The sequence below is a fragment of the Canis lupus genome, chromosome 3 (genome assembly GCF_048164855.1).
Source record: "Canis lupus baileyi chromosome 3, mCanLup2.hap1, whole genome shotgun sequence".
NCBI classification, from domain to species: Eukaryota; Metazoa; Chordata; class Mammalia; order Carnivora; family Canidae; genus Canis; species Canis lupus.
This window is the reverse complement of record NC_132840.1, coordinates 26,101,164-26,128,033: the sequence shown is the minus strand read 5'-3', so window position 1 is coordinate 26,128,033 and position 26,870 is coordinate 26,101,164. Positions and strand designations below refer to the sequence as shown.

At 58.7% G+C, this 26,870-nt stretch overlaps 1 protein-coding gene across 5 annotated transcripts; it reads left to right on the top strand.

Annotated features, from left to right (window-relative positions):
* The first annotated feature begins 1,301 nt into the window (after positions 1–1,301).
* TMEM201 (transmembrane protein 201) lies at positions 1,302–25,930 on the top strand. Of its 5 annotated transcripts, none has more exons than XR_012027900.1 (11): positions 1,302–1,429; positions 7,714–7,834; positions 8,100–8,294; positions 9,550–9,726; positions 11,254–11,603; positions 12,216–12,419; positions 17,646–17,875; positions 20,859–20,930; positions 21,500–21,799; positions 22,191–22,537; positions 22,611–22,748. XR_012027900.1 is itself a non-coding variant. In XM_072819737.1 (11 exons), the coding sequence occupies exons 1-11, from the start codon at positions 1,317–1,319 to the stop codon at positions 23,902–23,904; spliced, it is 1,998 nt and encodes a 665-aa protein (XP_072675838.1). In that variant the 5' UTR covers positions 1,302–1,316; the 3' UTR covers positions 23,905–25,930. The 5 variants fall into 5 exon arrangements, 4 of the variants coding, with proteins under 4 accessions (XP_072675838.1, XP_072675842.1, XP_072675840.1 ...); XM_072819737.1 differs by lacking the exon at positions 22,191–22,537 and adding an exon at positions 23,807–25,930; XM_072819739.1 differs by lacking the exons at positions 1,302–1,429; positions 22,191–22,537 and adding exons at positions 3,218–3,326; positions 23,807–25,930.
* Positions 25,931–26,870: the final 940 nt, after the last annotated feature.

Here is a 26,870-nt window from a genome sequence, read left to right as displayed (position 1 = left end):
GAAGGCAAGACCAGTTAACACCAACGACTGCGTTGTTGGGTGTGTTCTCTGTCCATGTAGATCACAGATCCCATCCTGGGAGTGGGACATTATTCAGTCTCTGAATCTTCCTTGGAAAGAAAGTGGTACTTAAGTACAGTGCCACACAGCTTGAAGGAGGTTTCAGTGCTGCTTGTTCATATGTATATTAGCAACATGGCCAAGGCAAGGCCTTGGCTCTGACACCCACATGGAAGAAAGAGGATCTGCAACGGGGCCTCTCTCATCAGCCCCTGGATACCCTGCCCGGCTCCTTGCCCTCTCTGCAGCTCCTGGGAATGCAGGTGACTAGGGTGCCAAGCAGATTACCTGATGTTACAGGGGTAAGGTGTGCTGCTCTATAACCCCACACCCACACCATCCACCACAAGGAGAGCTCCAGTGTTGACCTCAGAAACACTGGATGTGTAACTGAATAGAAATATTTACAATCAGCTGGGTTTTTTGTTTTGTTTTTAGTTATGAAAAGTAATTTAACTGAAGCCAATAATACTGAAAATGGCATAAAGTGAAACTTCTCTAAATCCACAACCTGGGGTAATCATAGCTCAGCACTGAAGAGTCCTCGACTTCTACAAGCATACGCATCTAGGAGCGTCTTTGTTCACAAACTTAGTTCTCACCAAAATCAATGTGCACGTTCCTTTTTTTTCAAGTGTCCTCCCTCCAGGTCAATAGCCATATAGCTCCAGCCTTACATCCCGGAGTTCAGGTAGGGCTGTCCTGGGATTCGTTCTTCTCTACGGACAGACGTTCATGTTCCCATGAACTAATTTCGTATTTAATGGAGTGGATTCAAAGAGCAGCTTGCAGCAAAACAGCTGTTTGTGCACCGGCTGGCCTTGGCCGGGCGTCGGGGTACAGGACCAGCGGGAGAAAAGGCGACCCAGAGTCCGTGGCCCGAGGCGCTAAGGGTGGCGGACTTCGCGGGAGGCGCGGAAGAGGGCGGGGGCCCGGGCCGGAGCCGCCTCCCGCCTCCCGCCTCCCACCTCCCGCCGCGGGGGGGCGCGCGCGGCCTGGCGCCGCAGCTTCCGCCGGCGCCCCGCCCCCCGAGCTCGCCCCGGGCCCCGATTGGCTGCGCGGCGGGAGCGCGCCGAGTCAGGGGGCGGGCCCGCGCCGGCTACAAAGCGGCGAAGGTCACGGCGCGAGCAGGCGCGCGCCGCCGCCCCGCGTCCCGCCTGCGGCCCTGGGCCCCCCGCCCCGCCGCCCGCCGCCCCCCGCCGCCCGCCCGCCGCCCGCCGCCCGCCGCCGCCCGCCCGCCGCCCGCGCGCGCAGCCATGGAGGGAGTGAGCGCGCTGCTGGCCCGCTGCCCCACGGCCGGCCTGGCCGGCGGCCTGGGGGTCACGGCGTGCGCCGCGGCCGGCGTGCTGCTCTACCGGATCGCGCGGAGGTGAGTGCGCGCGGCCCACGCGCCCCGGCCCGCCGCCCGCCGGCCTCCCTCCCTCCCTCCCTCCCTCCGCGGCCGCGCGGCGCCTCCCTGCCCGCGAGGCCGCGGCGTGGCGGCGAGGGCCCAGCCTGTGCGCCCACGCGCGGCCCCCGAGGGCCCGGCCGGGGAGCGGGCGCGGCGGGCGCAGGAATGCGGGGCGGGCGAGCGCGGCCGGCGCGTGGGTCACACACTTCCTCCCCCACGGAGACTGCAGGGCCGCCCCCGCCGCCACCGCCGCCCCCGCCGCCCCCGCGCTGCGCTCCTGCCCGCCGTCAGCCCGGCTCCGCGCCTCGGGCACCGTCGGGGGGCTGGTACTCGCTGGCACTCCCGGCTCTGCAGACGCCGTCCCAGGGGCCCAGAGTCACAACCCCAGCTCCCCCTAGGGAAGGAAGCCGAGGGACAAAAGAGCTAAGAACGTTGTCCTGGACTAGGAGAGCCACCGTGTGCGCTGCAGCGGCCGGCCCCGGAGCCTGCGTTCCTGCCCGCGGCTGTGCCGCCCCCAGGAGCGGGGAAACCTAATGTTCTTAAATGGGCTGGGGTTCCCGCTGCTGCGTGGCGGCTTCGGTGGCTGCCCCAGCGCTGACGGGGCTCAAGCGTCACGGTGACCCCTGTTCAGAGCCTGCATCTCTGGGGGGCCTCCATGTCGGGGATGAAAGCTGAGTGGCCTCTGGCTTCAGCAGGGCCTGGGGGCAGCCCAGCTGCTTCTGCATCTGATCCAGCCTCTCCGAGGACAGGGGGAAAAGGGTTGTGAGAACATTCTGGGGGCCAAATGGGTGGCTTTATAGTTTCAGCAAGGGACCCCGCAAAGCTCCAACATGAGATGGAAGAAGAGAAGGAACTTGCCTGCAGTCCCTCAGCAGCGACCGGCAGAGCTGGGGTTTGAACCTGGGCAGTCTGGTGGTTCTTCCTTAACCACCACTACATATTGCTGCTCACCCAGGGGAGAAACAAGTGAGGGCCACTGAGTCACAGGCTTCCTGGAGGCGGGGGGGAGGAGCATTGGTGGTGTCTGCAGGGCGACCCAGACTGGCAGGCTTGAGGAGGGGGTGGCCTCCCAAGAGAGGATTGAAGGAGCTCCCAGCGCTCGGAGTCCCTGACACCCCCACGTCTCCCACTGTCCCAGTTCCTGCCCAATTTCTGGAAGCTGGAGGGCCTTCCAGGACCAGCTGGTTCAAAGCGGTCACTTTATACGTGAGGGAACTGAAGGGCAGGAGCACATGGCAGTTTGCTCTGGTTCCCAGAGTGTGTGGACAGCAGTGGGGGAGTCCAGGGCCCAGCTTGTCTCCTGTGACACCCCTGCCTCCCAGTTACACCAAGGATCAGAGCCGGGGCCAGGCTTCCATTGAGTGTAGTGCGGCTGAATTTGGACTGGGTTTGCTCACCGTGCCTCAAGCTCCTCTGTCTTTAGCTGTGGCTGTTCTCAGGGGTCCTGTTTTCCCCTCCTGGACTACTGGCCACCACTTTGCCTCTCCCAGAGATAGGAATCTGGAGACTTGGTGCATTGTTGGGCAGGCTGGTCCGAGAGGAGCCAGGAGAGTCCCTGGAAGGCCATTTCACTCCAGCAGCACGACACCAGAGTCATGGTGTGGCATGGGGGCCCCTTGGTTGGGCTGACAAGGACCAGACTTTTCCCAGGAGGCTCTGAAATTTTCAAAAAGCACTCGCTTTTATCTGGCCATCATAAATTGGCCACTGTCATGATTCAGAAGCAAGACCAGCCCTGCAGAGACTGAGCCCATCTCCTTCCACCAGGGCGAACACCCGGACATTGAGGAACAGTGGCTTTGGCTCCACCATGGGTCTTGAGTGACCCTTGGGAAGATGTGTGAGGAGAGTTGTTTCTGGAAGGCGGCGTGGCCAGGTAGGATGTTTGTGGGCTCAGCACAGAGCTGGCAGAGACATATATAGAGCAAAGACTGGCCTGAGGCCACTTCTCTGAAGGCTGCAGCCCTCCCAGAGCCTTGGTTTTGACCAGATCGTTAGTAACTCAGTGCTGATGACCTGCGTAAGCACCTGCATGCCGCCACCTTGAGAAACCCATTCTCCAGGTGAGGGGACCAGGACCTGGAGGCTTGGGCTCTTGTCCTCCTCTTGCCTCTGTTAAATAGCAGATCCACCCTAGCTCCTCAGCTCCTAACCAAGCCACATAGTCTGGGTCCTCGCGGAGCATGCACAGGAGGCCACCACTGTCAGCCTGGGGTGGGAGCTGAGTTACACTTCCCTGGGCTAGCTTGCCCTGCCTCCAGGTGGTCGTGATGGCTGCCTGTTCCTCCCCCACCCCAGACGCCCAGCTCCAGACTGCTGCTCAGCACCAGGATCTGTCTTTGGCCAGCACATCCCTGCTGAGGGCCTCGGGCCTCCTGTAGCACCATGAGTGTTTATTGAATTATCTACTTGGGGTTTGGAGAGAGAGAAGAGCAGTCTTCCCGCGTTAAGTAGCAGAGCCTCATCCCGGTGTCCAGAATCCTTCTGGCCACCTCTGGCCACACTCCCCTGGTCCTGCACACTTGCCAAGGGGCCACCACGCCCTGGATGCATGCTGGGTGTACCCACCCCACCCCCGGCCCAGCCATCCCGCCTGTATGAACACCAGCAAACCCATTCTGTAGGGTAACAGCAAATGCTGTGCTTGTTGGCCTATCCTGTGACATCTGTCACTAGCTGCCCTGTGAAGTTGTCATTCTCCTCATGTCCAGGTCAGAAGTGGAGAGCCTTGCTCATTTCCTGTCTCCCTGTGAGCCTAGCATGTGCTCAGTACACATGGGTTGTACTGAGGTGAAGGAGGGCAGTCTGCCATCCCCAGGCCAGAGAGGTGGATTTGGGGGCTCTCTATCTTGGTGTTGGCAGGACTGCCCTGAGGATGGGCGGGAGGCCTGGAGGTACCAGGTTGCTTTTTGGTGCTGCTGGTCCTGTGGCCCCGGAGACACCTACTCCAATTCTCCTGGCTGGATAGGACAACATATGTTGTCCACAGGGCACAGAGGAGCAAATGAGGAGCCACGTGGGGGTCCAGCAAGGGTCACCTGTGAGGCTGTCGGGGGCTGTCCTCCTGGGGCCCTGCTAAGGCTAACTTCCTGGTTCCTGAGGGAACCAACCTGACTCTTACGGAGATAGTCTCCCAGATTTCATGCAGCCAACACGCGGTGCCTGGAGTCCTCAGCTGTGTGCCAGGCCCTTCTGAGGGCCTGGCAGAAACATTGCCACAACAGTCTTCCCCAGACTCTGAGCCCGCTTAGACAGGGACAAAGCACCATCCATATGTCTCCTCCATGTGGCACAGTGCCAGGCTCAGGGCAGGTGCCGAGGACCTAGAGCTGCATCCCTTAGAGTGGTGGGCTCACTCCTAGATGTCCCCACCCCCATCGTAGGAAAGTCAAGGCACAAACTTTGTTTTAACTAAGTGTCCATCAGGGCTGATAGGGTGATACCATTGTTGAGGTCATGTGTCCATCTTTCTTTCCCCAGTGTGTATGTTTAGGGCTTGTGGACGGGTGGGACCAGAGCATGTAGCTACTCCTTGCTTCTCCCCAGGAGCCTAGCCTGCTCCTAGATGCTTCAGACCTCCTCAGGCTGCCTCTGGCTCCAGCCGAGCCCAAGAGTTAAGCATGCAGGTAGCAGAAACTGGGTGAACCCTTCCAGATCCTCCTGTCCGCCCACCTCTTGGGGCCCAAACTTCCTCCCTAAGGTGCCCTGGCCAGGGCCCATCTCCCTCTTGCCTGTGGGACAGGGACGTGCTGTCTTACCACCTCAGACTTTGTCCAGTCCTCAGAGTAGTTTGTCCTAGAGTCTCACTGGGATGCATTTGTTGGCTTGGGGAGAAGTGGTTTGGAGGTTGTATGAGGACCTGGCGGGGGGGGAGGGAGGCTTTTCCTGAGCAAGAGCAGGACCAGCACTAAGCTGGCTCAGAATAGACCCTAACACTCCTGTCAGGCCTGATACAGGTGGAGGTGGGTGCAGCCCTGGGAGGGGCAGCGCTGAGTGGGGAGCTCCAGTGCTCCCTGGGCCTTTTCAGGACAGGCCACATAGGAGCTATGAGGGAGGCCTCAGGGGTGGGTGATCCCCCCACCCTGGGCAGGGATTTCCACAGGGTGAGAGCGACAGGAGCCAAAGTGGCTGGTTGCCCTGACGGCCCCAGGGACCAGAGCTAATCCCCCACCTCCCCTTCCTGCCACCCACTTCCAAGCCAGGTTCATTTCCTGAGCAGCAGAGCTGGAGGCTCAGAGTGGAAATGATGGCTTCCTGGGGCAGGAGAGGCTTCGGGGACTCCCTGGGACTGAAGCCACAGGTCCTGCTCAGCCGCGTGGGTCCCCGGGCCGCCGCCTTTATCTCCTGCCTGGCTCGTTCTTTATGCCGAGGCTGCCAGCTCCTCTGCTTGGCTTCTCTCCATAGGCCAGGCGTGGCTTGCGGGGGTGAGGGGACCCATGGTGAGGATGAAGGGCCCCCGCGTCAGGTGAGAGAGATTTCTCAGCCTGCATCGTCACTCACTGGGATGTGCCCCTGCGCTGTCACAGAGATGCCTACAAAGCAGGTGCAGACTGACAAAGGGAAAGCCAAGTGCCAGCCTCTCGGTGGAACGGGTTTCCACACCTCTTGCCTTGCCTGGCGCCGCCTTCAACTACTCTTTAAGTGGAGCCCAGTGAAGCTGTCCAAGTGCCTCACACCAGCCACCTGCCAGGCTCAGCACTTTCCTAAATGCCCTGGTTTGATCCTCTTAGCGGCCTCCTTTTGGGGCAAGGATTATCATTATCCCCATTATCCCCCAAAGCAGTGGAGGTTCCAGGAGGTAGATGACATTCCCCAGAGGCCATATCACACAACCACGACCTCAGGGCTGTGCTGCCGTTTCTAGGCCTTGTTCTGGCCTCTTGCTGTTGACAAGATGTGGTGGTCCCTTATCCATCATGAAGGCTTTGACCTGAGCAGGGGCAAGGAGTATGCTGCTGTGGCTGCTAGGGGCGATACAGGGTGCCTTCATGTACCCTGGGTCCTTCCTTGCATGTCTGCCTCTCCCCCTCACCCCTTCCCAGGCTCATTACCATTTATTAGGCATTTAGGCCAGCATTGTTACATACTTTCCACCCTTGGCATGCTCTTGTCCCCAGTTGTCAGGGGGTAAGAGTGAAGCCTGCCCATGGTCGATGAGGGGGCAGTGGAGGGGCTAGCCCAGGAGGTAGCTGCGGTATCAGGACGGTGGCAGGCCCAGGGACAGGAGAGTGACGGAGCTGGCCCTTGGCATTGCAGAGCACCTTTATGTGTCTCATGTTGTTGGATTGAAGTAACACGGAACGCAGATTCTGTGATGGCTCACACTCTGCCAGGGCAGGCCAGGAAGCTCGAGGTCCTGCTGCCCTGTGGACAGCACACATGAGTGTGCTACAGCAGGGGCCCAGGCAGTGCCCCAGAGCTGGAGGTTGCCTCTGAGGGAGGACAGGATCTGTGAGGCCAGGACCCCAGGGTTCAGGCAGCTGCTACCCACTGCCTACATTGTTTCTAGGTCCCTGGACTGGAGGAGTTTGTTGGGCAGTTGCTGTACTCCCCCGCCACTCCACCTCACAGCCAGTGAGGTGGGTGGAGGGGCCCAGAGCACAGATCCCCCAGTGTCTGGGCCAGGATTACCCTACAGACCCCACCTGTCACCACATATGTGGCCAACAAGGGCCACTGTGGATTGCCTGCCCTGTCCCCTCCAGCAGGGACGATTGGCTCCAGCCTGAGCAGCTGTCTCTGGTCTCCACCCCTCAGTCTCCATGGCCTCGCTCTCTTGGGGTTTTCATCTATGGAGCACAGGAGGCTCCTGCCATCTGGAAACTCCCCAAAGAACACTCTTCATATAGCCCAGGACAAGCCCAAGGTCTGTGAGCCTTGGGTGGGTGGTCCTAGAACCTGGGCACTGTCGACCCTATGGCTTGGCCTGCCCTGGCTCCTATAACCCATTCCCCCATCCTCCCACTCCACCCCTGCCTAAGCCCCAGGACACCAGGGGTAGGTGGGGGGGGGGCACAAGCAGGGCAGGCTTTGCCTGGAGGCCTGTGGAGAAGCTCAGCTCAGCCCAGCCTCGGCCTCCTTGCTGGTCTGACTGGTAAGCAGTCAGCATGCAGCCAAGCCCCTCATCCTGGCCCAATCATTTCCTCCAGCCCGCCGTGTCTCCAGCTCTGGGTCTCCCATCCTACTTCCTGTGCTCTTTCTCTGGTCCCCTAGTACAGGTGGCAGAGCCCTTCTATTTGACTCTGCTCTGTCCTCATCCGCAGGATGAAGCCGACACACACCATCGTGAACTGCTGGTTCTGCAACCAGGACACAGTTGTGCCCTATGGGAATCGTAACTGCTGGGACTGTCCCCACTGCGAGCAGTACAACGGCTTCCAGGAGGTGCGGGCCTGTCTGGGGCTGGCAGGCACCCCCTCCTCTGACGAAGAGGAAACAGGCCCAGGGAGCTGAGGTGGTTTGGCCAGTGTCACACCACTACAAGTAGCAGATCAGGGTTCAAACCCAGATCTTTCTAGCTCTGAAGACACTTCCGTGGAGTGTCGCTAGATGGGGGCCTGACCTGGCAGGGAGGCTCTCCTGCTTGGGGGGGGGGGGGCACACGACGACTTCCCCCACCAACTCTGGTCCCTTTCCCCCCGACTCCCAGAATGGCGACTATAACAAGCCGATCCCTGCCCAGTACATGGAGCACCTGAACCACGTGGTGAGCAGCACGTCTGGCCCCCGTGCCCCCACGCAGCCCCAGCAGTGGGTGAGCAGCCAGGTGCTGCTGTGCCGGAGGTGTAGCCACCACCAGACCACCAAAATCAAGCAGCTGGCTGCCTTTGCACCACGTGACGAGGTGAGGTGGGCGCAGCAAGGGGCTGGGTGCATTAGAGCAGCTGTGGGCAGGGGCGGAGAGGGCCCCCTCCTCATCCCGGGCCGCGCCAGCCCCATGTTCTGGGCGTGTGATTTCTTCCACCTATGTTGGAACATGCTTCTTGCCCTCCATCCTGTCTCATGGTTGCTGCTGTTAGGGCTCCCAAGTGCAGAAACAACCTGGAAACCCCAGTGCCTGCAGGGGGTTTGGCCCTGTGCAGGGGGAGGTAGGATCCTTGGGCTCCCACTCAGGCTCTCCTGGACCCATCTTGTCTATGTCCAAGTCAGTCTTGTCCACTGGCTGGGCAGGCAGTTGCTCTGGAGTTGTCAGAAGACACTCCCAGCTTCTGGAAAAGGAGCCTGGTGTTAGGAGCTCGCTCCTGCCTTGGAGCCCAGCAGCCTGGTTAGCTAGTACATCCTGCCTGCCTGCCCCCTGCCAGGCCTCGCCTAAGTCTGGGGGTTCCCCAAGCATCAGGAGAAGAGTCCACCTGGGGCTCAGAGACTCTGGCTTTCCCACAGTCCTGTGGGCAGGGAGGAATATAGTGGGAGTCCTGGCTGGGCAAGGGAGACTTGCATAAAGAAGGGAAGACATGTGCAGTTTGGCAACCAGAGCAGCTGTACTGGCATATTCGGCCCAGTAAGAGATCAAACTGAACACTCGTGGCTGCCGCAGATTGAAATGTTTGGCTCCTCCAGCAATGAGGAAGGAGAGGTGTATTGCTCCCTCCCTGGAGAGAGGAGAGATGAGACTCGAATCTTTTGAGCTATTCTGAAGCCCAAAGGACCCTTCAGCTCCCTGTTAAACCTTTGTCTATAGTGTTTTCTGGACCCTTGGTCTTGAGGAAAGGGGCAGGCCCTGTCTCTGGGCTGTTCTGTCTACATCTAAGTAGCGAGGCTAGAGCTCTTTCTCCTGTGACTCACGTGCCTTCCTGGAGCCTTGGAGCCCAGGAGTGAAGCCTGAAGCAGGGGCCGTGTCCTGAGCTCCTGGCCTCCAGCTACATCCTATGTAGCAGCAGAACCTGGCAGAGAGGTTCCTGTCACCCATGGGCCCCTACCATGTGCTAGCCAGCCCTACCCTCGGTAGCCCACATCACCACAGGCAGCAGGGCATTAGCCCAAACAGGGACACCTTGCTCGTGGTCACCCCACTTGCCAGAGAACTCAGATCTGACCTGCTCGCCAGGGGCAGCCCCGGTTGCCAAGGACCCTGAGCCTCTGGCGCCCCCACTCCCATGCAGGGCAGGTACGACGAGGAGATCGAGGTATACCGGCATCACCTGGAGCAGATGTACAAGCTGTGCCGGCCATGCCAGGCGGCCGTCGAGCACTACCTCAAGCACCAGAACCGACAGCTGCGCGCTCTGCTGCTCAGCCAGCAGTTCAGGCGCCGGGAGGCCGACCAGACCCGCACGCAGGTTGGAGCGAGGCACCCCGCAGGGCATTCGGGGAGTCACAGCCTTAAGTCTGAGATAGAGGGCGGAGCCCCTGTGGGTGGAGGGCAGCTCTGCCGAGCCGGGATCCTTTCCCCAGGGGGAGTAGCCTTCTCTGGGGGGCCCCATTCCCACCCTGTCCCCAGGCCCCTTGTGGTCATCAGCCTTAGTAGGTGTCCCAAGAGTGACTGGGTCTCATGATACACCTGTGTTTGTGCTCTTGAGTGGGGGGTGGGGGGGAGGTCTCTGAGGGCCCTGCTGGACCTGGGCACTTCCCCAATACTGGCATGCATTCCCCACAGCACCCTACATGGCAGGTACGCCCGTAGGCTCTAGGACTCCCATGCACACCTGGAAGTCAAACTTGGGGGTTCCATAGCTGGCTGAGGGACACACACCAGGATTTGAACACAGGACTATCTGGCTAAAATTATTTTTAGTTACTATCACGGTGCTAAGTGGATGGAATGTCCTGGTTTAAAAACTCTGATATAATAGTAAGTGGAATTAGAAGTAAAACCATCCACCCCAGAGACATTCCTGCCTGTCCCGTGGGGTGCCCAGATGTGTTCTCTGTCCAGTTGGTGTGTGGTTTCCAGTCTGCACCCAGGCCCCTGACCACAAGACCACAGCCCTGGCCTGCACACCACCCACTTCTGCACAGCAGGAAGCCAGAAGTGCTGACCTTTGGCTTTCCTCCTCACCACCATGTTCCTAGACCAAACAACTTATTGCTGTGTTTAACTTCTTTTTGGCCTGAGTTATCTCTGTGTTTATTATAATGCCAATTCATAGTAGAAACTTTGAGAACTTCACAAAATGATTGAAAAACTTAATAGGAAAAACAGGTCACCATAATACTATAAGGGTTTTTCTAAAGAACGGAGCAGAACTGTAGCCTACCCAGCGTAGTGACTTTCACAGTAGGTGAAGGCCAAGAAAGGATACAGATCAGTGGGACACAGCAGTAAACCTAGAAACAAAGCTGGGAGTACATGAGAATTTAAGACCGAGTAAGACTCCATCTCTGACCATTAGGAACCAGATGGGAATTTTTTATTTTTTTTATTTTTTATTATTATTATTTTTTTAATTTTTTTTTTTTTTTTTTTTTAATTTATGATAGTCACACAGAGAGAGAGAGAGAGAGGCAGAGACACAGGCAGAGGGAGAAGCAGGCTCCATGCACCGGGAGCCCGACGTGGGACTCGATCCTGGGTCTCCAGGATCGTGCCCTGGGCCAAAGGCAGGCGCCAAACCGCTGCGCCACCCAGGGATCCCCCTATTTTTTAAATTTTAAGTGGGGCTTGAGCTCAGGACCCTGAGCCCAAAACCTGAGCTGAGATCAGGAGTCAGACACCTAATGGACTGAGCCACCCAGGCACCCCCCTGAAACCAGGTAGATTCTTCTGCACGTGCTCTGGGGCCCTTGCCAGACCTCTGCAGAGTGCGCACCAAGAATGATCGTCAGTGGCTCTGGCCACCTTGCTCACCAGTTTCTCTCTCCTGCAGAGCTTCTCATCCGCGGTAAAGGCCCCAGTCCAGGTCATCATGCTGCGTGCCCTCGCCTTCCTGGCCTGCACCTTCCTGCTGACCGTTGCGCTCTATGGCACCAGCAACCCTTTTGCCCCAGAGGCCACTCTGCCCCCAGCCCTGCCGCCTGGTGGTAATGGCTCAGCCACACCTGACAACAGCACTGGCCCTGGGGCTGAGGGCTGGCAGCAGCTGCTGGGCCTGCTGCCCGAGCACGCGGCAGAGAAGCTACGCGAGGCCTGGGCCTTCGGGCAGAGCCACCAGATGGGCGTCGTGGCATTGGGCCTGCTCACCTGCCTGCTGGCCATGCTTCTGGCTGGCCGCCTCAGGTGCGTGGGGATCCATGCAGGGCAGGACTTGGTAGGAGGAGTTGAAGCCAAGAGGCTGTGCTGGGCGTGCAGTGGTGGGTAAAGCTCCATGATGTAGCTGGAGGACGACATGGTTCCTCTTCTCCAGTGGCTGGGAGCCTGGGGGGCAAGAGGAAAGCAAGGGCCTGCCCGAGGGATTGGTGGCACTCAGAGCTGGCCAGCCACCTCCTCCTATGTACTTAGGTCAAATGGGGCATGCCTCTCCCCCCATCTGACTCCTCATCTGCAGAGTTGGGGTGGTGATGACCTCCTACCTCTCTGGTTGTTGGATGACCAGTGGGCTCCCCCGCCATGCACTTTGGAGACCCTGTGCTGGATGCTGTCCACATCACCTCAGCAGCTCTGAGGGGAGGGTCCTTCACCCAGGTTTATAGGCCGGACTCCTGAGGCCCATTCAGAGTCACACAGCGTATGGATGTTGGGAGTGGGAGTCAAAGGCCCACACTTTCCTCGGCCCTGGACTCTGACCTCTGAGCGGGGCCAGGGACAGACATAGGGGCCAAGTGGCAGGAGGGGGTGGGTTCTTACACTGACGCCGTGGACCCTCACCACCACCCCTGCTCTGTCCCACAGGCTCCGGCGGATTGACGCCTTCTCCACCTGCCTATGGGCCCTGCTGCTGGGGCTGCACCTGACTGAGCAGTACCTGCAGGCTGCCTCCCCCAGCTGGCTGGACACACTCAAGTTCAGCACCACGTCCCTGTGCTGCCTGGTGGGCTTCACGGCAGCCGTGGCCACAAGGAAGGCGACAGGCCCACGGAGGTTCCGGCCCCGAAGGTCAGAGAAGCAGCAGTGACTGTGGGGGGAGGACAGACGGACGGACAGGCCCAGAGCAGGGCCCCTCTGACTTGCGTCTTAACCTGCCTCACTCCTGCCCTTGCCCAGCCTAGAGCTCCCTGTCCTTTCCGGCACCACCAAGCCACCCTCCAAGTGTCCTCTAGCTGCCCACCACTGCCGCCATTTTTCTGGCCAAAGACCCTGTTGCTGCCTTGAGACTGGATCACAGGCGGCACCCACACAGCCTGCCTCTGACCCAGGGCCTCCAGCTGGCAGCTCCTAGAGCCCCCCACCCTGGCCACACCCTTTTCCTGGTTCTCACACCCGGGGGTGAGGGTCAGGTCTCTGCTGTCTGCCTCTCCTCTCACTTTGCTCCATCCCCGAGCTTCTGGCTCAGGGGCTGGTGACAGTGACTGCAGGCTGAGCCCTTGGCGCATGGCCTACTCGGGCTGCTTGGCATGGGCAGGTGCAGCTGAGCAGGGGCCAGAACAGAGCCCCCCCACCTTGTCCTCACATCACTGCTCTATCCTTTTACTCCTGACCGTAGCCCAGCCAACCCTCACAGAGCAGGGAACCAGAAGGACACAGGGCTGCCCCTAAGAGCTTCCCGAGACCCACTGTCCCCCAGCCTCCTTCCTCAGGAATGGAGAATGCAATTCTTGGGTCCAGACTGGGCCTGACCATGAGTGTGGCGTGAGACTCTTGAGGTGGACAGTAGAGAATCCTGTTTCTGTGGCCAGCAAGTGTCTTCTTAGCAGCCAGGTCGTTGGGCGATCTGAGCAGTCTTTATCTGTCTATTTTTCGGGCACTGCTGTGGGCTAGGACAGAACTAGGGCACCCTCAAGCTGCTCCCTGTTCTGAGACATGCCTGGCTCTGCCCTAAAAGGGCAGGGCCCTATCGTATTGGCTGAGCCCTCTGCTCACCCCTGCAGGGACTAGGGTGCAGGCATTGCCAGCAAAGGCTGGCAGTAGAGGCCCGAGTACTCTTGGCCTGTGCCCTTACTCCCATGCCTGGGAGTTCCTCCACTCAGCCCCCATACGATGCCTGGGGAAAGTTCTCACTGTGTGTGGATAGCACAGGGCGAGGGCCCAAGAGCGACACCCAGGACACCAGCTCATTTGTCACCTTGTCCTCATTTGTCACCACTACCCTCCTGGCTCCTGGAGCCCCTAATGGAGGCTGCCGAGGCTTCCTGCTTTCCAGTTCTCTGTGGGGTAGCTTTTGCTTCTGTGGGTCAGGTGGGAGGGGAGGGAGAGAGTCACCGCTCCGGGGAGAGGCACACCTGCCTCTCACTAGCTGATCCTAGCCGGGCCCGTGCTCTTTCCAGCCTCAGTTTACCATCTGTGAAATGAGAGGTGGACCTTTCTCCAGGACCTCTGAGTGCTCACCTTGGTATGGACACCCTGTGGAGACAGAAGTGCCAGCCCAGTGGGAGGGTGGCCCCAGGCTGTTTCCTTCCTGCATTGTGCACCCTGATGACTCCCTCTGGGGCAAGTATGCCCTGCCACTAATCACTCTGAGCATGAGTCCCCCTCCAGATGCGATCCCAAGGGTCCCAACCACTCCGCTTTACACGTTGAAGCGGGAGAAGGCAAAGCAGATACCATGCACATGAGGGTCACAGCAGCTGCCAGAGCCTGAGGGGCAGGAGGGAGAGCACCCTGGGCAGGCCCTTCATGGAGCTTGGGCCCCACCGTCACAGGTCCTTACGTTGATGGGGTCCTAAGAAGCCACCCCGTACCACTCACCATATTGTGCAGCAGCCTGTGCCCCGCCCTGGCCCCTGGGTGGGTACAGAGCTGCCCCTGTACCAGTGTAGCCTCAGTTGTGTGGCCTCAGTCAAGGCCCCTCCTGGCTGGGCTCTACTTGTTCTCTGTGGAGGGTGAGGTACAAGGTGACTGACGAGCGGGGAGCATGCTGAACCGGGAGCAGGCCCTGCTGGCCTGGCCGAGGTGGGGGAGGAGATGGCCCCCCTTCTACCTCGTCACCCCCAGGCAGCCCGCCCAAGGGGAGGGGCGGCGGCAGGTACCAGGCTGAGAGCCCATGGTCTGTTAGCTGTGCATGCCCTTGTATACGGAATCTCCCATTCTCAAGGAAACTGACAGTGTGATGCTAATTACTGCCTTTCTTGGCGTGGAGTAGAAGCAGGACATCTGTGTGTATGTGTGTATTTAAGTTAAATTATTTATAATAACCGTAACCAGTTCTCTTGCTGGCCAGGAGCCCCTGCCGAGCAGATGTCTTTCCTGCCCTCTAGTGGGGAGGGAAAGACACCCTCATGAGATGAGCCTCATCGGAGCAGGCTTCCTGGGCTTTTTAGAGTTGTGTGTGACTTTTTAAAATGACCTGTCTGTCCTTTAAAGTTCGTTATTTGGAGCATATTCTAGCACCTTCTGATGTTTACTGGCAACCGCTGAGGAAGTGCTGGCACCACTGGGACTGTGGCTTATTAACTGGAAACGTGTTGCCCTACTGGGGACCTCTGTCCCCTCCACTGGGGACAACTGTCAGACCACCTGGGGTCGGGGTGACCATCTCCAAGACATGAGGGAGGCTGTCTTCTCTCTCCGAATTTGGGGTCCCCATCATGGGCTGAGCAGCCACCTGGACGCACCTGCCCTGGGAGGAGCCTGTGTCCCTTCTGTCCGTGACCGTGGCCAAGTGTCCCAACCTCTCTGGTTGTGTAGTAGAACTGCGGAGGATCGGCCGGTGACTCTCTCTGCTGTAACCATAACTCCTGGCCATAGATGTTGTGTTTTTCGTGCTGTATTTTCAATAAATGCCTCCGGGGCTCTGCTTTTACCGGCGGGCATCAGGTACCATGTCTTTTTTGTTTGTTCTTTCACGTTTCTTCAGAGGCTTCTGTGGCAGGGGCAGGGGATTTCGGGGTACAGGCATGCCCACAGGAGTCAGGTCTGGGTGCTGGCAACGTGGCCACCAAACGCTTGGGGCCCAGCTGCCCTCACATGTCCTGCTGGGTCATATTTTCCCCCATCTCAATAAACTGCTGCTTAAAATGTAGTCCTTTCTCTCCTTCCATTCCTGTCTGGGACTGGGATTGGGTCGAAAAGACTGGACAGCCCCCTTAGTGTCAGATGGGATACAGTACAACCGCCTGACCCATCTTAGAACCTGTTTATCCCAGTGGATGTACAGACTTGGGTTATGGGCTGAGTGCTTCTCTGAGATGGCGTTTGAGGGTGCAGGGTGGTCTGGGGGGAACCCTTGCCAAAGGCAGTGTAGATACTTTGGAGCTCTCTGGAGCCTGGCAGAGGTTCCCAGGGACCGTCTGCTGCAGAGCCATGATGAGAGCTCACTTGGCCCTTTACAAGTACCTGCAAGTTGACTGATGTCACTGCATGTCACAGCAAGAGGGGTCAGACCAAAGAGCTGTCTCCTCAGTGCCAGTGTTCTTAGGGAATCAGATTGGGAACAGCTCTGTGCCAGATGGCTGAGAGACTCCAGTTTTAAGCACTAGGGTGGCCCCAGGTGTGGGCAGGATCTGGGAAAAAGGGAAGAGCTGGAAAGACTCTGGAAGCTGCTTCTGGGCACAGCTGACCGCCTCTGAGCTGCACAGCCTGGCATGGAGCCTCTCCCCTCACTTGCTGGTTACTGGGGGTGGGCCATGGGCTCTGTGGCAGGGGTGGGCACAGAAAGCCTGCTCAGAATCCTGCTGCCATCTGCTGGACAGGCCCAAGCATGCCCTGCCCCCAGGGGGTCCTCTAGGAGGTTCAGGCCCAGCAGGGGACAGAGCTTCCTTCACATGTGATCAGAGCCAACTGGCCAGAGGTCCCAGTGCACGTCCCCTGCCCCTGCTGTGAGTTCGGTGGCCCCCCACCTCACCTTTCCCCACAGTAGTAGCGCCATCCTGCCAGATGGTATCACACACAGTTCTACAGTGACAACCTGTGTGGAGACAGAAAGTCGACCTGTATGGAGACAGAACCTTCCTCAGATGTCTGGGGGGCATGGAGGTGGGTGTCAGGCTTGGGCAGAACAAGTTGGCACATGGAGTGCGGCCTCGTCCAGCCTGGAGTTGGCCAGACCCACCTCCTGGCGATTGGTTTGAGGAGTTCCTGCCACGATTTCCCCGTGCCCCCAAAACCCAAGGCCCCACCTTTGGTTCTGACATCCAGGTAGCCTCCTGGCACTTTGGAAGGCCCTCTAGGAGGGCAGCAGTAGACATTACACTCGCCTCATAGAACTTGTTTAAAAGGAGGGATAGGAGTGAAAATAGTAGGGCAGTCAGCGGAGTGTAGTTTAGCTAGCAGTGCCCTGAGTATTTGTTCACGGTGGGTGTGGGGTGGGCCCCTTAGCAGGCCCCCGGCTCTGCTGCAGGGCCTGAGCCAGCCTGCCCCTCCGTCGGCACATTGTCCATGGCCCCAATTGTCCCTTGGGACTGAGGTAAGGCTGGACCTCCCCCAGCTCCGTCCAGACGGCGGACTAATGTATTAACTGCCTCTGCCCCTTCCCTCCTTCTGTAATCGGTTGCCTTAATCAGAAGCATGGTTGACAATCTGGCTTGGGGCCACCAGGTCCTGTTGTGTGATTTGTCCCATTCTCGAGTTAAAGAGACACTGTCACCTTCCGTCTTTGGGGCAGACCTTGCAATGGTTTACCAGTCTTTTCCAAGCTTGAGTTGTTAGGCTTGTGTCCTGCAAGAGCCTCTTCCCCGGGGAGTCCAAAGCCTGGCCACCTCCCCCTCAGCTCTGCAAGGGGCTTTAGAGGAGTGTCCGAGACCAGGGAGCAGCAACGGGATTCCTGGAGCCTGGCCCTGTGGAGCAGGGGGCTCCCCGAGCACAGCCGCCCTGTCCAGAGGCTCTGGGCACGGAGCACAGAGTGGCAAGGCCTTCGTTGAGCACCTGGCACGGGGTTGAGCATTTTTGCTTCAAGGCAAAGGGTTGGCGTGAGGTTGGCAAGGGCGACAGTGTCACTTTAATACCGAGACCAGTAGTGGAACTAGTTTGCTGTGAAAGCTGAGGGGGATCGGAGGGGGGCATGCAGGGAGGGGTGGGTCACGCTGGCACCTCCCAGCCACCCGCTCCTAATGGCGTGAATGCGGTTGGACTGCTTTTCTGCTTCAACTAACGCACGCCTCCCTGGGACCCCGACTCCGGCCCCACCTGGCACCAGGGGAGAGGGGACGGGACCTGTGTGGAGGCCACCTCCAGAGCCTCCCGGGGCTGACCCTCCTCTTGTCTCCCGTGCCCGACGGGCTCTTGCAGGTGTTTCCCGAGAGACTCGGCCGGCCTCTTCCCCACGAGCCCCAACCTAGCCGTGCCATGCCCAGGCGCGGGCCCTGCAGCATCTCTGTTCATCCCCAGCCCGCCTGGCTTCCTGCCACTTGCCAGCCAGCAGCTGTTCCGGTCTCCTCGACGGGCCTCGCCCTCCTCGCTGCCAGGCCGCCTCAGCCGGGCACTCTCACTAGGAACCATCCCCTCTCTGACTCGAGCAGGTAGGAGGTGCTCAGCCCAGGCAGGGTGAGCTGGGCTGGGCAGGGAGATGCTGAGTGTGGGGTGGGATGTGGGTGAGAAGGTGGTTAGAGCTCCTGCTGTAGAGATGTGCAGAACTGGTCTCAAATCCTGGCGAGTCCACTCAGTAGCTAGATGCCTTGAGCCAGGGGGCTTTATCACTCTGAGCCTGTTTCCCTCAAAGACAATGAGGCTAGGGGGCCCCTGGGGGACTCATTTGGTTGGGCATCTGACTTAAGTCATGATCTCAGAGTCCTGGGGTTCAAGCCCCACATCAGGCTTCCTGCTCAGTGAAGAGTCTGCTTCTCCCTCTCCCTCTGCCAATTCCCCTGCTTGTGCTCGATCTCTCTCTGTCTCTCTCTCAAATAAATAAATCAAATCTTAAAAAAAAAAAAAGAAAATGAGGCTCGTAGCAGAATCTGCCTGTGGGTGTTTGTGTCAAATGTTGTGTCAAATGTTGTGTCAAATGTCAAATACCTTCAAAGCATCTTCTAGAAGGGCAGCTGGCACCTTGCGGGCACTCAGACATCCACGCACACTGGGCATCCTCTTTTACCACCCTTCTTGCTGTCATTATTATTGCCATTGTTTTGAGGCCTTGGGGGCTGGAAAATTTGCCCCACTTCTTGACCGCTTGCTGCACATGGGCCCTGGCACAAGAGACTTTGTTTTATCCTTCCCCTTCTCCAGCAGAATCTTCCTGGGAGGTCAGTTATAAATTAAATCCAGTTTTTCCTCTTCAGAGCATGGCGAGCACTCTGTGATGGCCCTCAGCGCTTGGGGAAGCCACCTGGGCGGACTAGGCTGCATCCTCCTTGGGATGTGTCCTAGGGACTGGCTCCTGGGGGACGCAGGTTTGGGAGCAGGAGTCATGAGGCAGGATCCCAGCCTCCAAGAATGTGGGCGGTGTCTTGGTTAATCTGGGCTTGGTAACCTGCAGTCAGAGTCCCGGATTCCCGTTTCAGCCCCTCAGCAGCTCTGCCTGTTTGGGGACTCCAGCTCCAGTCACATGCCCTCTGAACTTCAGTCACATCCCCTCCCCACCCCCCAAGCTTGGAGCTGGGCTTTGTACCCAGTCATCTGGCTCCTGAGCTCAGGCATCCTGCAGCCCTGGTGTGTGCAGGCCCGTGTCCTCCTGGGTAGAGGGTGGGTCACACCACAAGAGGGCAGGTCACACAGTGGGTAGGGTTCAAGGCCTTCAGAGTAGGATAGGCGTGACTGCCCCAAGTACAGACACCTGGATGCCAGATGGTTCTGTGTAACCAGCAGTGTAACCAGCACCCTCCTCCGGGAATGGTCATTCAGTGGAGTTGATGAGGCCTCTTTGGGCTCTTTGTGAGCAGCCCTTGGCGGGTGAGGGGAGACCCTGAAATTCCCTGAGTGTGGGAACCTGGGAGGCCTAGGGACTGGGCCCCTCCCCCTAGAGTATTCTTAGAGCTGTGTCCATCCAGCTTCCAGGTAGGGGTGGGGCTGGTTGGGCCCGAGGTAGGGACAGCTCATTTCAAGTCCTGTCAGAGCCTTCTGATGGCCATGTTGGGGAGAGCCAGGGCAAATGCAGGGTTGAAAAACTGAGCCCCAGGCCAAGCAGGCCCCCAGCCCAGGACCCTGGGAGGATCTAGAACCAGAGGCTGTGCCTCAGGGCTGAGGTGGGCATGATATCAGAGAAGCTTCTAGAACAGGACCTTTAGCAAACATGACTAAAGTTATTATAATGGGATAGGAATGCTGGTAACAGCAGCAATTGGAGGCCTAGCTCCTCCAAGGTGACTAAAGGCCATTTTGCTTGTACCCCGAGTTGACAGTAGGATGATTTTCCTTTACCCTCTTAGCAGAGATATCCCTCTCTGTTCCCTGTGGGTCTTGAGGAAAACTTGGGGAGAGAGTGGGCTGCCTGTTGAGGGCACCAGGAGCCCAGCACCTGCCCAGCCAGGAGCAGCCCTGCCCTGGGCCTGACTCTCCTGGATGGCTCTCTGTGCATGCTAACCCCGGGTGGCCTGAGCTGGGGAGCTTCTATTTCAAGCCCCTCAGGAGGGGAGGATGGCATTCTAGAGCCAGTGCAGGCCATTGAGGCAGGGCCTCACACCCATCGTGGAGGACCCGCAACCTCCCTGTTGCCCTGTGAGGCTGGAGGTCGGGGTGGTGGGGCGTAGGCTGGTCTCAAAATGTCTGGTGACAGGTGGGATCCCAGGGTCTCCACTGCCAGGGGCATCGAGGATGAGTTTTTGCAGTTCCTTGGCTTAGGTAACCAAAAGGAGCTGGTAGTCTGGGGCTCAGGCACCAGGCCAGGTTCCCATTTCCTGTTTCTCTCTTTCTCACCCTCCTTGCCTCTGTTCCTTCCTGCTGCTGTCCTCATCCCTGCATCCCTATAGCTCATGCCCAACAAAGAGACTGCTCTCCTAGCATCCATAGAGCGGGCTCTGGAAAGGACTCTGCTTGGGCCACATGCCCACCCTTACCCAGACACATGGGTTGGCCGGGTGTTTGTTGCTGGGCCTTGTGAGGGAAGGGGTAGGCGGTGCACTGTGACCAAGGGACTCTCATAGCCCCACGGGCAGTGGAGGAGCAGCCGCTCATGACAGCACATGGTGGTTGCTGAACCTTTCCACACTCAGCTCCCACCTGAGTGTTGGGGAAACATAGGACCCTTGGGGTGGTGTCTCTGCCCTCGGGGTGTGCTTGACTGAGGAAAAGCAGCATGTTCAGTGCTCCCTGAGGTGTAGTACAGGCCAGCAGGTGCAGGTGGTGGGGAGAGGGCTGGTGTCTGTTTCTTTCTCCGTGAACTAAGCACAGGCCAAGCATATCTCAGACAGTAGTTCAGGGAGTCAGTTGAGAGCCTGTGTTTCCGTGAAGGCCTGACTTGAGTGACAAAGGTTAAATGTCAGCAGGGCAGGGACTGGACAATGGAGAGGGTGGGCAGCTGTCGTCACCATGGGCCTGATATGTCTCACCCTCTTCTTTCCTCTTCAGACTCGGGGTATCTGTTCAGCGGGAGCCGTCCGCCATCTCAGGTGTCTCGCTCTGGAGAGGTTCCTGTTTCAGGTAAGGAGAACGGGGTGGCTGCTTTCGCTGGGGACAGTGTGGGCCCAAGTTTCCCGAGCATGCAGTGGGAGGGGCGGGGGCAGCAGCTAGATTAACCATGAGCCTTAGGATCTGACGAGGGCCTTTGTTCAAGCCTCAGCCCCATGCCTCCCAGCTGTGCAGCCCTGAGCAAGTGACTCACCCCTGTGCCTCAGTTTCCTCTTCTGTGAAATGGGTGTGATAGTTTCCAGGATTAGGTATAATGCCATCCCCTTCTCAGTGATGACGGATGGATACACGCACTGAGGATCCCGCCATCAGCAGGGCTCGGTCTAGTGGAGCTTAATTCAGTGCCCTTGGCAGACAGAGGGGACGGGGCTAAGGCTCTGTGATCCTCTGGCCTCTCTCAGCTTCTGGCAGGCTTCCCTCTGTCCCCCACCTTGGGCCGGCCTTGCCTTTCTTCTTGGGTTTCTAGAGGAAAAGTGGCAGGAGCACAGCTGCTGTAGCAAGCGTAGCTGTGACAGTAGGCAGCACTCATCCTTGTTACCGTTCTTACCAGAAGTCGCCGTTTCTGTCCTCCTGCCTTCCAGATTACTTCTCTCTGCTGTCGGGATGCTGCCCCTCCTCCCCACTCCCTTCCCCAGCACCTTCCGTGGCCGGCTCTGTGGCCTCCAGCTCTGGCTCTCTGCGCCACCGCAGGCCGCTCATCAGCCCGGCCCGGCTCAACCTGAAGGGGCAGAAGCTGCTGCTGTTCCCATCACCCCCCGGGGAGGTGCCCAACACACCTAGCAGCTCAGACGAACACTCGCCCCACAACGGCAGCCTCTTCCCCCTCGAGCCGCCCCAGGTCCCACAGAGATCGCCGGCGCAGGACACGAAGCTCACTGTGGGTACGACCCTCTGATTGCCCTCCCGGGATACAAGAGAGCCCAGCCGAGCTGTGACAGTGTCTCTGGTCACGTGCAGGCAAGAGGCCACGCAGGGCCTGTCCTTGCTCTTATCCAAGCATGTGCAGCCACCCTCCCAAGCTCCAGACACTCCTGGCCTGGCTTCTGGGGACCTCGGACCGTCCAAGACCTTGCCCTCCGTTGGCTGGTTTTATTTTCTTCTCTTGCAATTGACCTGGAGGGTCCTTTGTTCCTTGGGATGGATCAAAAATGCATTATACCCTGCTAGCCTGCATCTGTCTGGTCACAGATATTTTTGTTTTGCTCAAATGGTGGTTGTCCTGTCAAGTATTTTTTAATTCTTAAATTTTTAACATCAACCTTTAAAATTTAGGACTTTCACATGAATGTGTGGATCTCCTGTGTCTCTTACAATGTCCGAAGATCTGGCCACAGTGGGTCTGAATACTGGCCAGACAGGTGGAAGGGCAACTTGAGATCCCACGTCCCCGCCTCGGTCACCCCCTGCCCCACGTCTGGAAGCTTCACTTGTGGCCATCATCTGTCAGCACCTGTTGGCCGTGCAGTTTGCTGCTCCTGATCTAAAACCAGCTCCCTTCGTGGCAGCTACACAGCCGGGATATGAACGAGGACCTGGCCTTCCATTGCCCAGAGTAGGGCGAGTGGGCTGGGATGGCCAGGGCTCGCTGGCCACATCCAAGGACAGTCCTGGGATTGGAGGTAGAGCTGCCCCATGTCTGTCCCTGGGGGTGAGCTGTGGGCACCCTCTGAGACACCCCTTCTCTCTCTGCAGACATGAGGTCAGTGCCAGAAAGAGGCAGTGCCTGCAGCAGCCGCTCCATCAAGAAAGAGGACGACTCATCCCAGTCATCCACCTGTGTGGTGGACACAACCACCCAAGGGTGCGTGGAAGAGGCCACTGCCTGGAGAGGTCTGTACTCTGATGTGGTTGAGGAGGGCACAGCAGCGTGGAGGCCAAGGGTCTGCAGCCCCCATCACCTCCTGGTCTGTGTGGGACCTGAGAGAGCGAGCTGTCCTGGGCCCTCCAGTGATGGGGGAGCCAGCACCTTCTGGGTCCGACCACGACTTGGCAGACGGCATGCCCCACCCTCAGATCAGGGTCTGGATCTGCATCAGAACAGCATCTCTGACCACAGGGAGCTATTTAAATTTAACAGAATGAGCATTGAATGCCAGTAAAAAATGTAGTTTCTTTGCTGTGCCAGCCACATCTTGAGGTCGCTGCTGCCGTGTTGGGCGGTGGCTTCTCTTCCTGCACGGCCCTGGGAAGATGCGGGCCTGGAGAGCCTGGTGCACCGCGGGGCACGGAGCTGCTGGGTTCCAATCCCGGCTCCTCTGCTTGCGGGCTGCAGGGCCGGGTATGAGACTAGATCCTGGTTCTGTAAAGTGCCTGGCACGCAAGAGCCAGCGCCCCGTGTTTTCCCTAGGAGGGCCCAAGGGACATGTATGTGGGAAGATGGATTGACGTGTACACAACAAGTCTTTTAGCAAAGAAACCTTTGAACTGACTGGAAATAGGTGCTGCCCCCAAATCCAGCCAGTCTGGGGTGCAACCCAGCAGCAGCAAGACCCAGAACACAGACCTGGAGCGGGGAGCCCCAGTCTGAAGCCTGGGCATGGTACTACTCACTGCCCTAAAACCCCCGTTTCCTGTCTGTAAAGTGGGGGACACACTCCTGGCCCTCTCACCAGGGTACAAGTATGGGACACACCCTGGCCCAGTAGCTGCCGGGTAGCATGAGCTCAGGAAATGAGGTACCTTTGGGGGGGGCAGGACTTGACCAGGTGACCCCAGGTTCAGGGGTCTCTCTGGGCAACCAGGAGAGCCCTGGGAGCAGGGCCGCAGGGCCCCACAGCAGCATCTCTGGGGGGCTGGGCCAGTGATCTGCTGCACAGCAACCCTACCACCCACAGGTCCCTCTTCTGACCTTTGCCCCTTTGACTGTATCTCTCTGCTCTCTCCCGAAGGTCGTTTCAGGCCCTCCCTGGTCCGGGGCCTCCTGGCCGTGAGCTTGGCTGCCAATGTGTTCTTCACCTCTGCCTACCTGTACCAGATTCTGCGCTGACCTGTGGTCCGCAGCCTCCCAGCGCCCAGAGGGTCTCCGAGGCGCCCAGGTGCATGCTGCTTCCACCACTGCCGGCCTCAGAGCCCTCCCTGCAGGGCTGCCTCCACCGTCCTCTCCAGGGCCTTTGACCTCTCTGGGCCCGTCCTGTGCTCGGGATCCCTCCTCCTCACCTAACAGACCACAGGGCTGAGCCTGGTCCGTGAGGTCACTCTCCTCCCTGCCCGTTTCCTTAGCTGACATCTCTTGTGTTTGGTGCTGACCCTGATCCCGAAGCCAGGGGTCCCCGAGGGGCTACAAGACCCTGGAGTCCCCCCCCGACTGCCCAGCCTACCTGGCCGGTGTGCCACTACTACTGTACCTGCAGCAGGCGCTGGGCTGCCTCATAACCCTGCGCCACGGGCTAGGACCACATCTCCGTACTGTACTTCTATCTCACTACAGCCACCTCAGGTTCCCTGGGGGAGGATGGAGGGTGGTCCCCGTGTCCCTCATCCTCAGTCCTGCCCCGTGAAGAACAGACCCTGGGCAGGCCCCCTTGAGGACAGGCAGTACCTGGCCCTGCCTTGCCCTGTCCTGTCAGCTCCAGGCCCAGCCTGCCCTCTGGCTCTCCTGGTGGGCGGGCAGGTACCAGGGGTCCCCAGCCCAGGGCCCCTCAGAGTTCTAGTGTAAGCACCTCCCCTCCCGCCCCCACCAGCCACCCTTCTGGCCTCTCGTGCCCCCATTTTATTACCTCCAGTGCCCTTCCCAGGCAGCAGCCCTGTGACACTGAGAACACTACCCAGAGCCCCCTACCCCATTTCCTGGCCTGTGCTTCTGGGCCCCTCCTCCACACACTGCCCACAGGGGAGGCTCCAGCCCTTGGCCTGCATTGCCCTGCGGGACAGGCCCGGGCCAGCCTCCAGGTCTCAGATGGAAGTGGACCCTGCCCCTGCCCCTGCCCTGCCGTGAACCTCCTCCCCTCCGACTCATTCTGCTGTCACGGTGGGCTCAGGGTGACCTCTGTCTCAGGCCACCTCAGCTGGCTTTCCTTCCCACCCCACTGCCCTTCAGCCCTGCCACTGCCCTTCCGACAGCTACTGCACATTTGCCCCCCAACCCCGGCCTTTCTGCTGGGGTCCCGTCCTGCCCCTGAGAGGAGGAAGGACGGCCCTTGGTCTGGCAACAGGGACTCCCCCCGCCCCACTGCTGTGAGGAACGAGTGTGCGTGTGGCCATCAGAGGCCCCCTGTCCCTGTCCCCGCTGCCCTGGGGCCTCAGACACAGGTGGGCAGCCACAGTCTTGCACAATCCTGTGCCACTCGGGGAGGAATTGGCAGTCTTGGCGAATTCTGAGACTTGCTGGTGGAGGGTGGTGGTCATGACGGCAGGAGGAAGGGTCTTTATCATTCAGGGATAAAGTTTAATTTTATTTTTCTACACATTTTTGCCAGGTAAGGCATTTTGCTGGTAAGCAGGATGCCCCCAGTTCTCCCTGCCAGGGAGGTTTCGTTTTTTTAAGCCTTGGGTGCTTTTTTAGAGTTTTTTTTACCATGTGGGGAAGGAGTTGCTCTGACTTCCCCCTCTCTCCTCTTCCCCCCACTCCTGTCCTGAAAGCTGTTTCCTGCCCTGTCTCACCCCAGAACACGGGGCATGGGGAGCCAGGGGCCGCACCAGGACCCTGTGTCTAACTGCCAGAGATGATTCCAACTTGGAGGTGCTGCTTCTTGGCCCCCATTTGTACAGCTGGCATGTGTGTCAAGTTTTTTAATTTTATTTTTTGCCTAACAAAGCCAAACTCCATTCCCGAACACCCTTCCTCTGTGGCTCTGAGGAAGCCTCAACACAGTGCCCAGCCTCCCGTCTCAGTCTGGGCCAGCTTGGTCCCTCCTGCCCAAGCCCGGAGGTTACAGCACCTCTCAGGGGCAGGGGAGAGGCGGAGTGGGGAAGGGGGGCTTCCTCATGTTTTCTTTCAAACAAAAAACACAACCTTATTTTTCTTTACAAAAACAAAAAAGGAAACCAAAAAAGATACCAACCTTTGAACTATACATCTCAGGCCGTCTTGTCTTTATTCACTTGGGTGGCCCAGGCCCTGGCAGCAGGTGGGGAGAGGTCCTGGCTGCAGATGGAAATGACTTTATTTCTCCAACACAGGTTTGAGAGTGGGATCCTGGGGCTTCCTGTGCAGGTGGCAAGTGCAGCATGACCGCATCCCCAAGAGGTGAAGGGATTTGAACAGGAGACCTACTACCTGGGGCAGGCCTGAGTGGGAGGGGACAGGAGTCTGCTGAGCATAGAACCAAGGAGGGTGTTTGGGGGGACAATATGAGCAAGGGCTCAGGTGGAAAGCCTGTCCCAACCAGCAATCCCCAGCCCCACCCCAGAGCCCAGGGGCAACAGACCTTTATCTCCTGAGCCTCCTCCCAGAGGCCCCACTGACCCTCCTGGCAGTGAGGCTCAGCACCAGTCCTCCTGGTACCCAGGACACTGCCCAACCTGGGTGAGGAGGCCTCACTTCAGGCCCAGCGGAGGGCAGGTGTAAGGTGGGCCTGGAGAAAGCACTTGAAGATGCTGTACTGTACCCACGCTGAGCCCAGAGCCCAGGGGCAGGGCCCACGGGGTGGCCCTTGTCTGTGTCGTGTACAAACTCTGCTTGAGAGTCCATGCTGCCCTGAGCAAGACTATGATGAGCAGCATTTGCAAGTGCCTTTGGCGGGGGTCTGTGTTACTATGGGCTGAGTTGAAGTCTGAGGTAGCAGACTTGAGGGGGTGATAAAAGCACAGCATGATGCAGAGGGGCAGCCCAACAAATGTGAGCACCAAGGGGAGGATGGCATTTGGTGGGGACAGGGACTTGGCCAGTCATTCTTAGGCTAGAAGCTGATCCTCTGGGATGGCAGGGCCAAGCTGCTCACAGATGGGACCTCAAAACTGATCCCAGAGGTCACAGACTTCCAGGGTCCTTGTGATGCCCCAAGTCCATAACCA

Excerpts from the sequence above, each read along its gene's own strand:
- TMEM201 (XM_072819737.1), top strand. The coding sequence starts at position 1,317 with ATGGAGGGAGTGAGCGCGCTGCTGGCCCGCTGCCCCACGGCCGGCCTG. Across the intron at positions 7,835-8,099 it reads AGTACAACGGCTTCCAGGAG|AATGGCGACTATAACAAGCC; the intron begins GTGCGGGCCTGT and ends CCCGACTCCCAG. Across the intron at positions 8,295-9,549 it reads CCTTTGCACCACGTGACGAG|GGCAGGTACGACGAGGAGAT; the intron begins GTGAGGTGGGCG and ends ACTCCCATGCAG.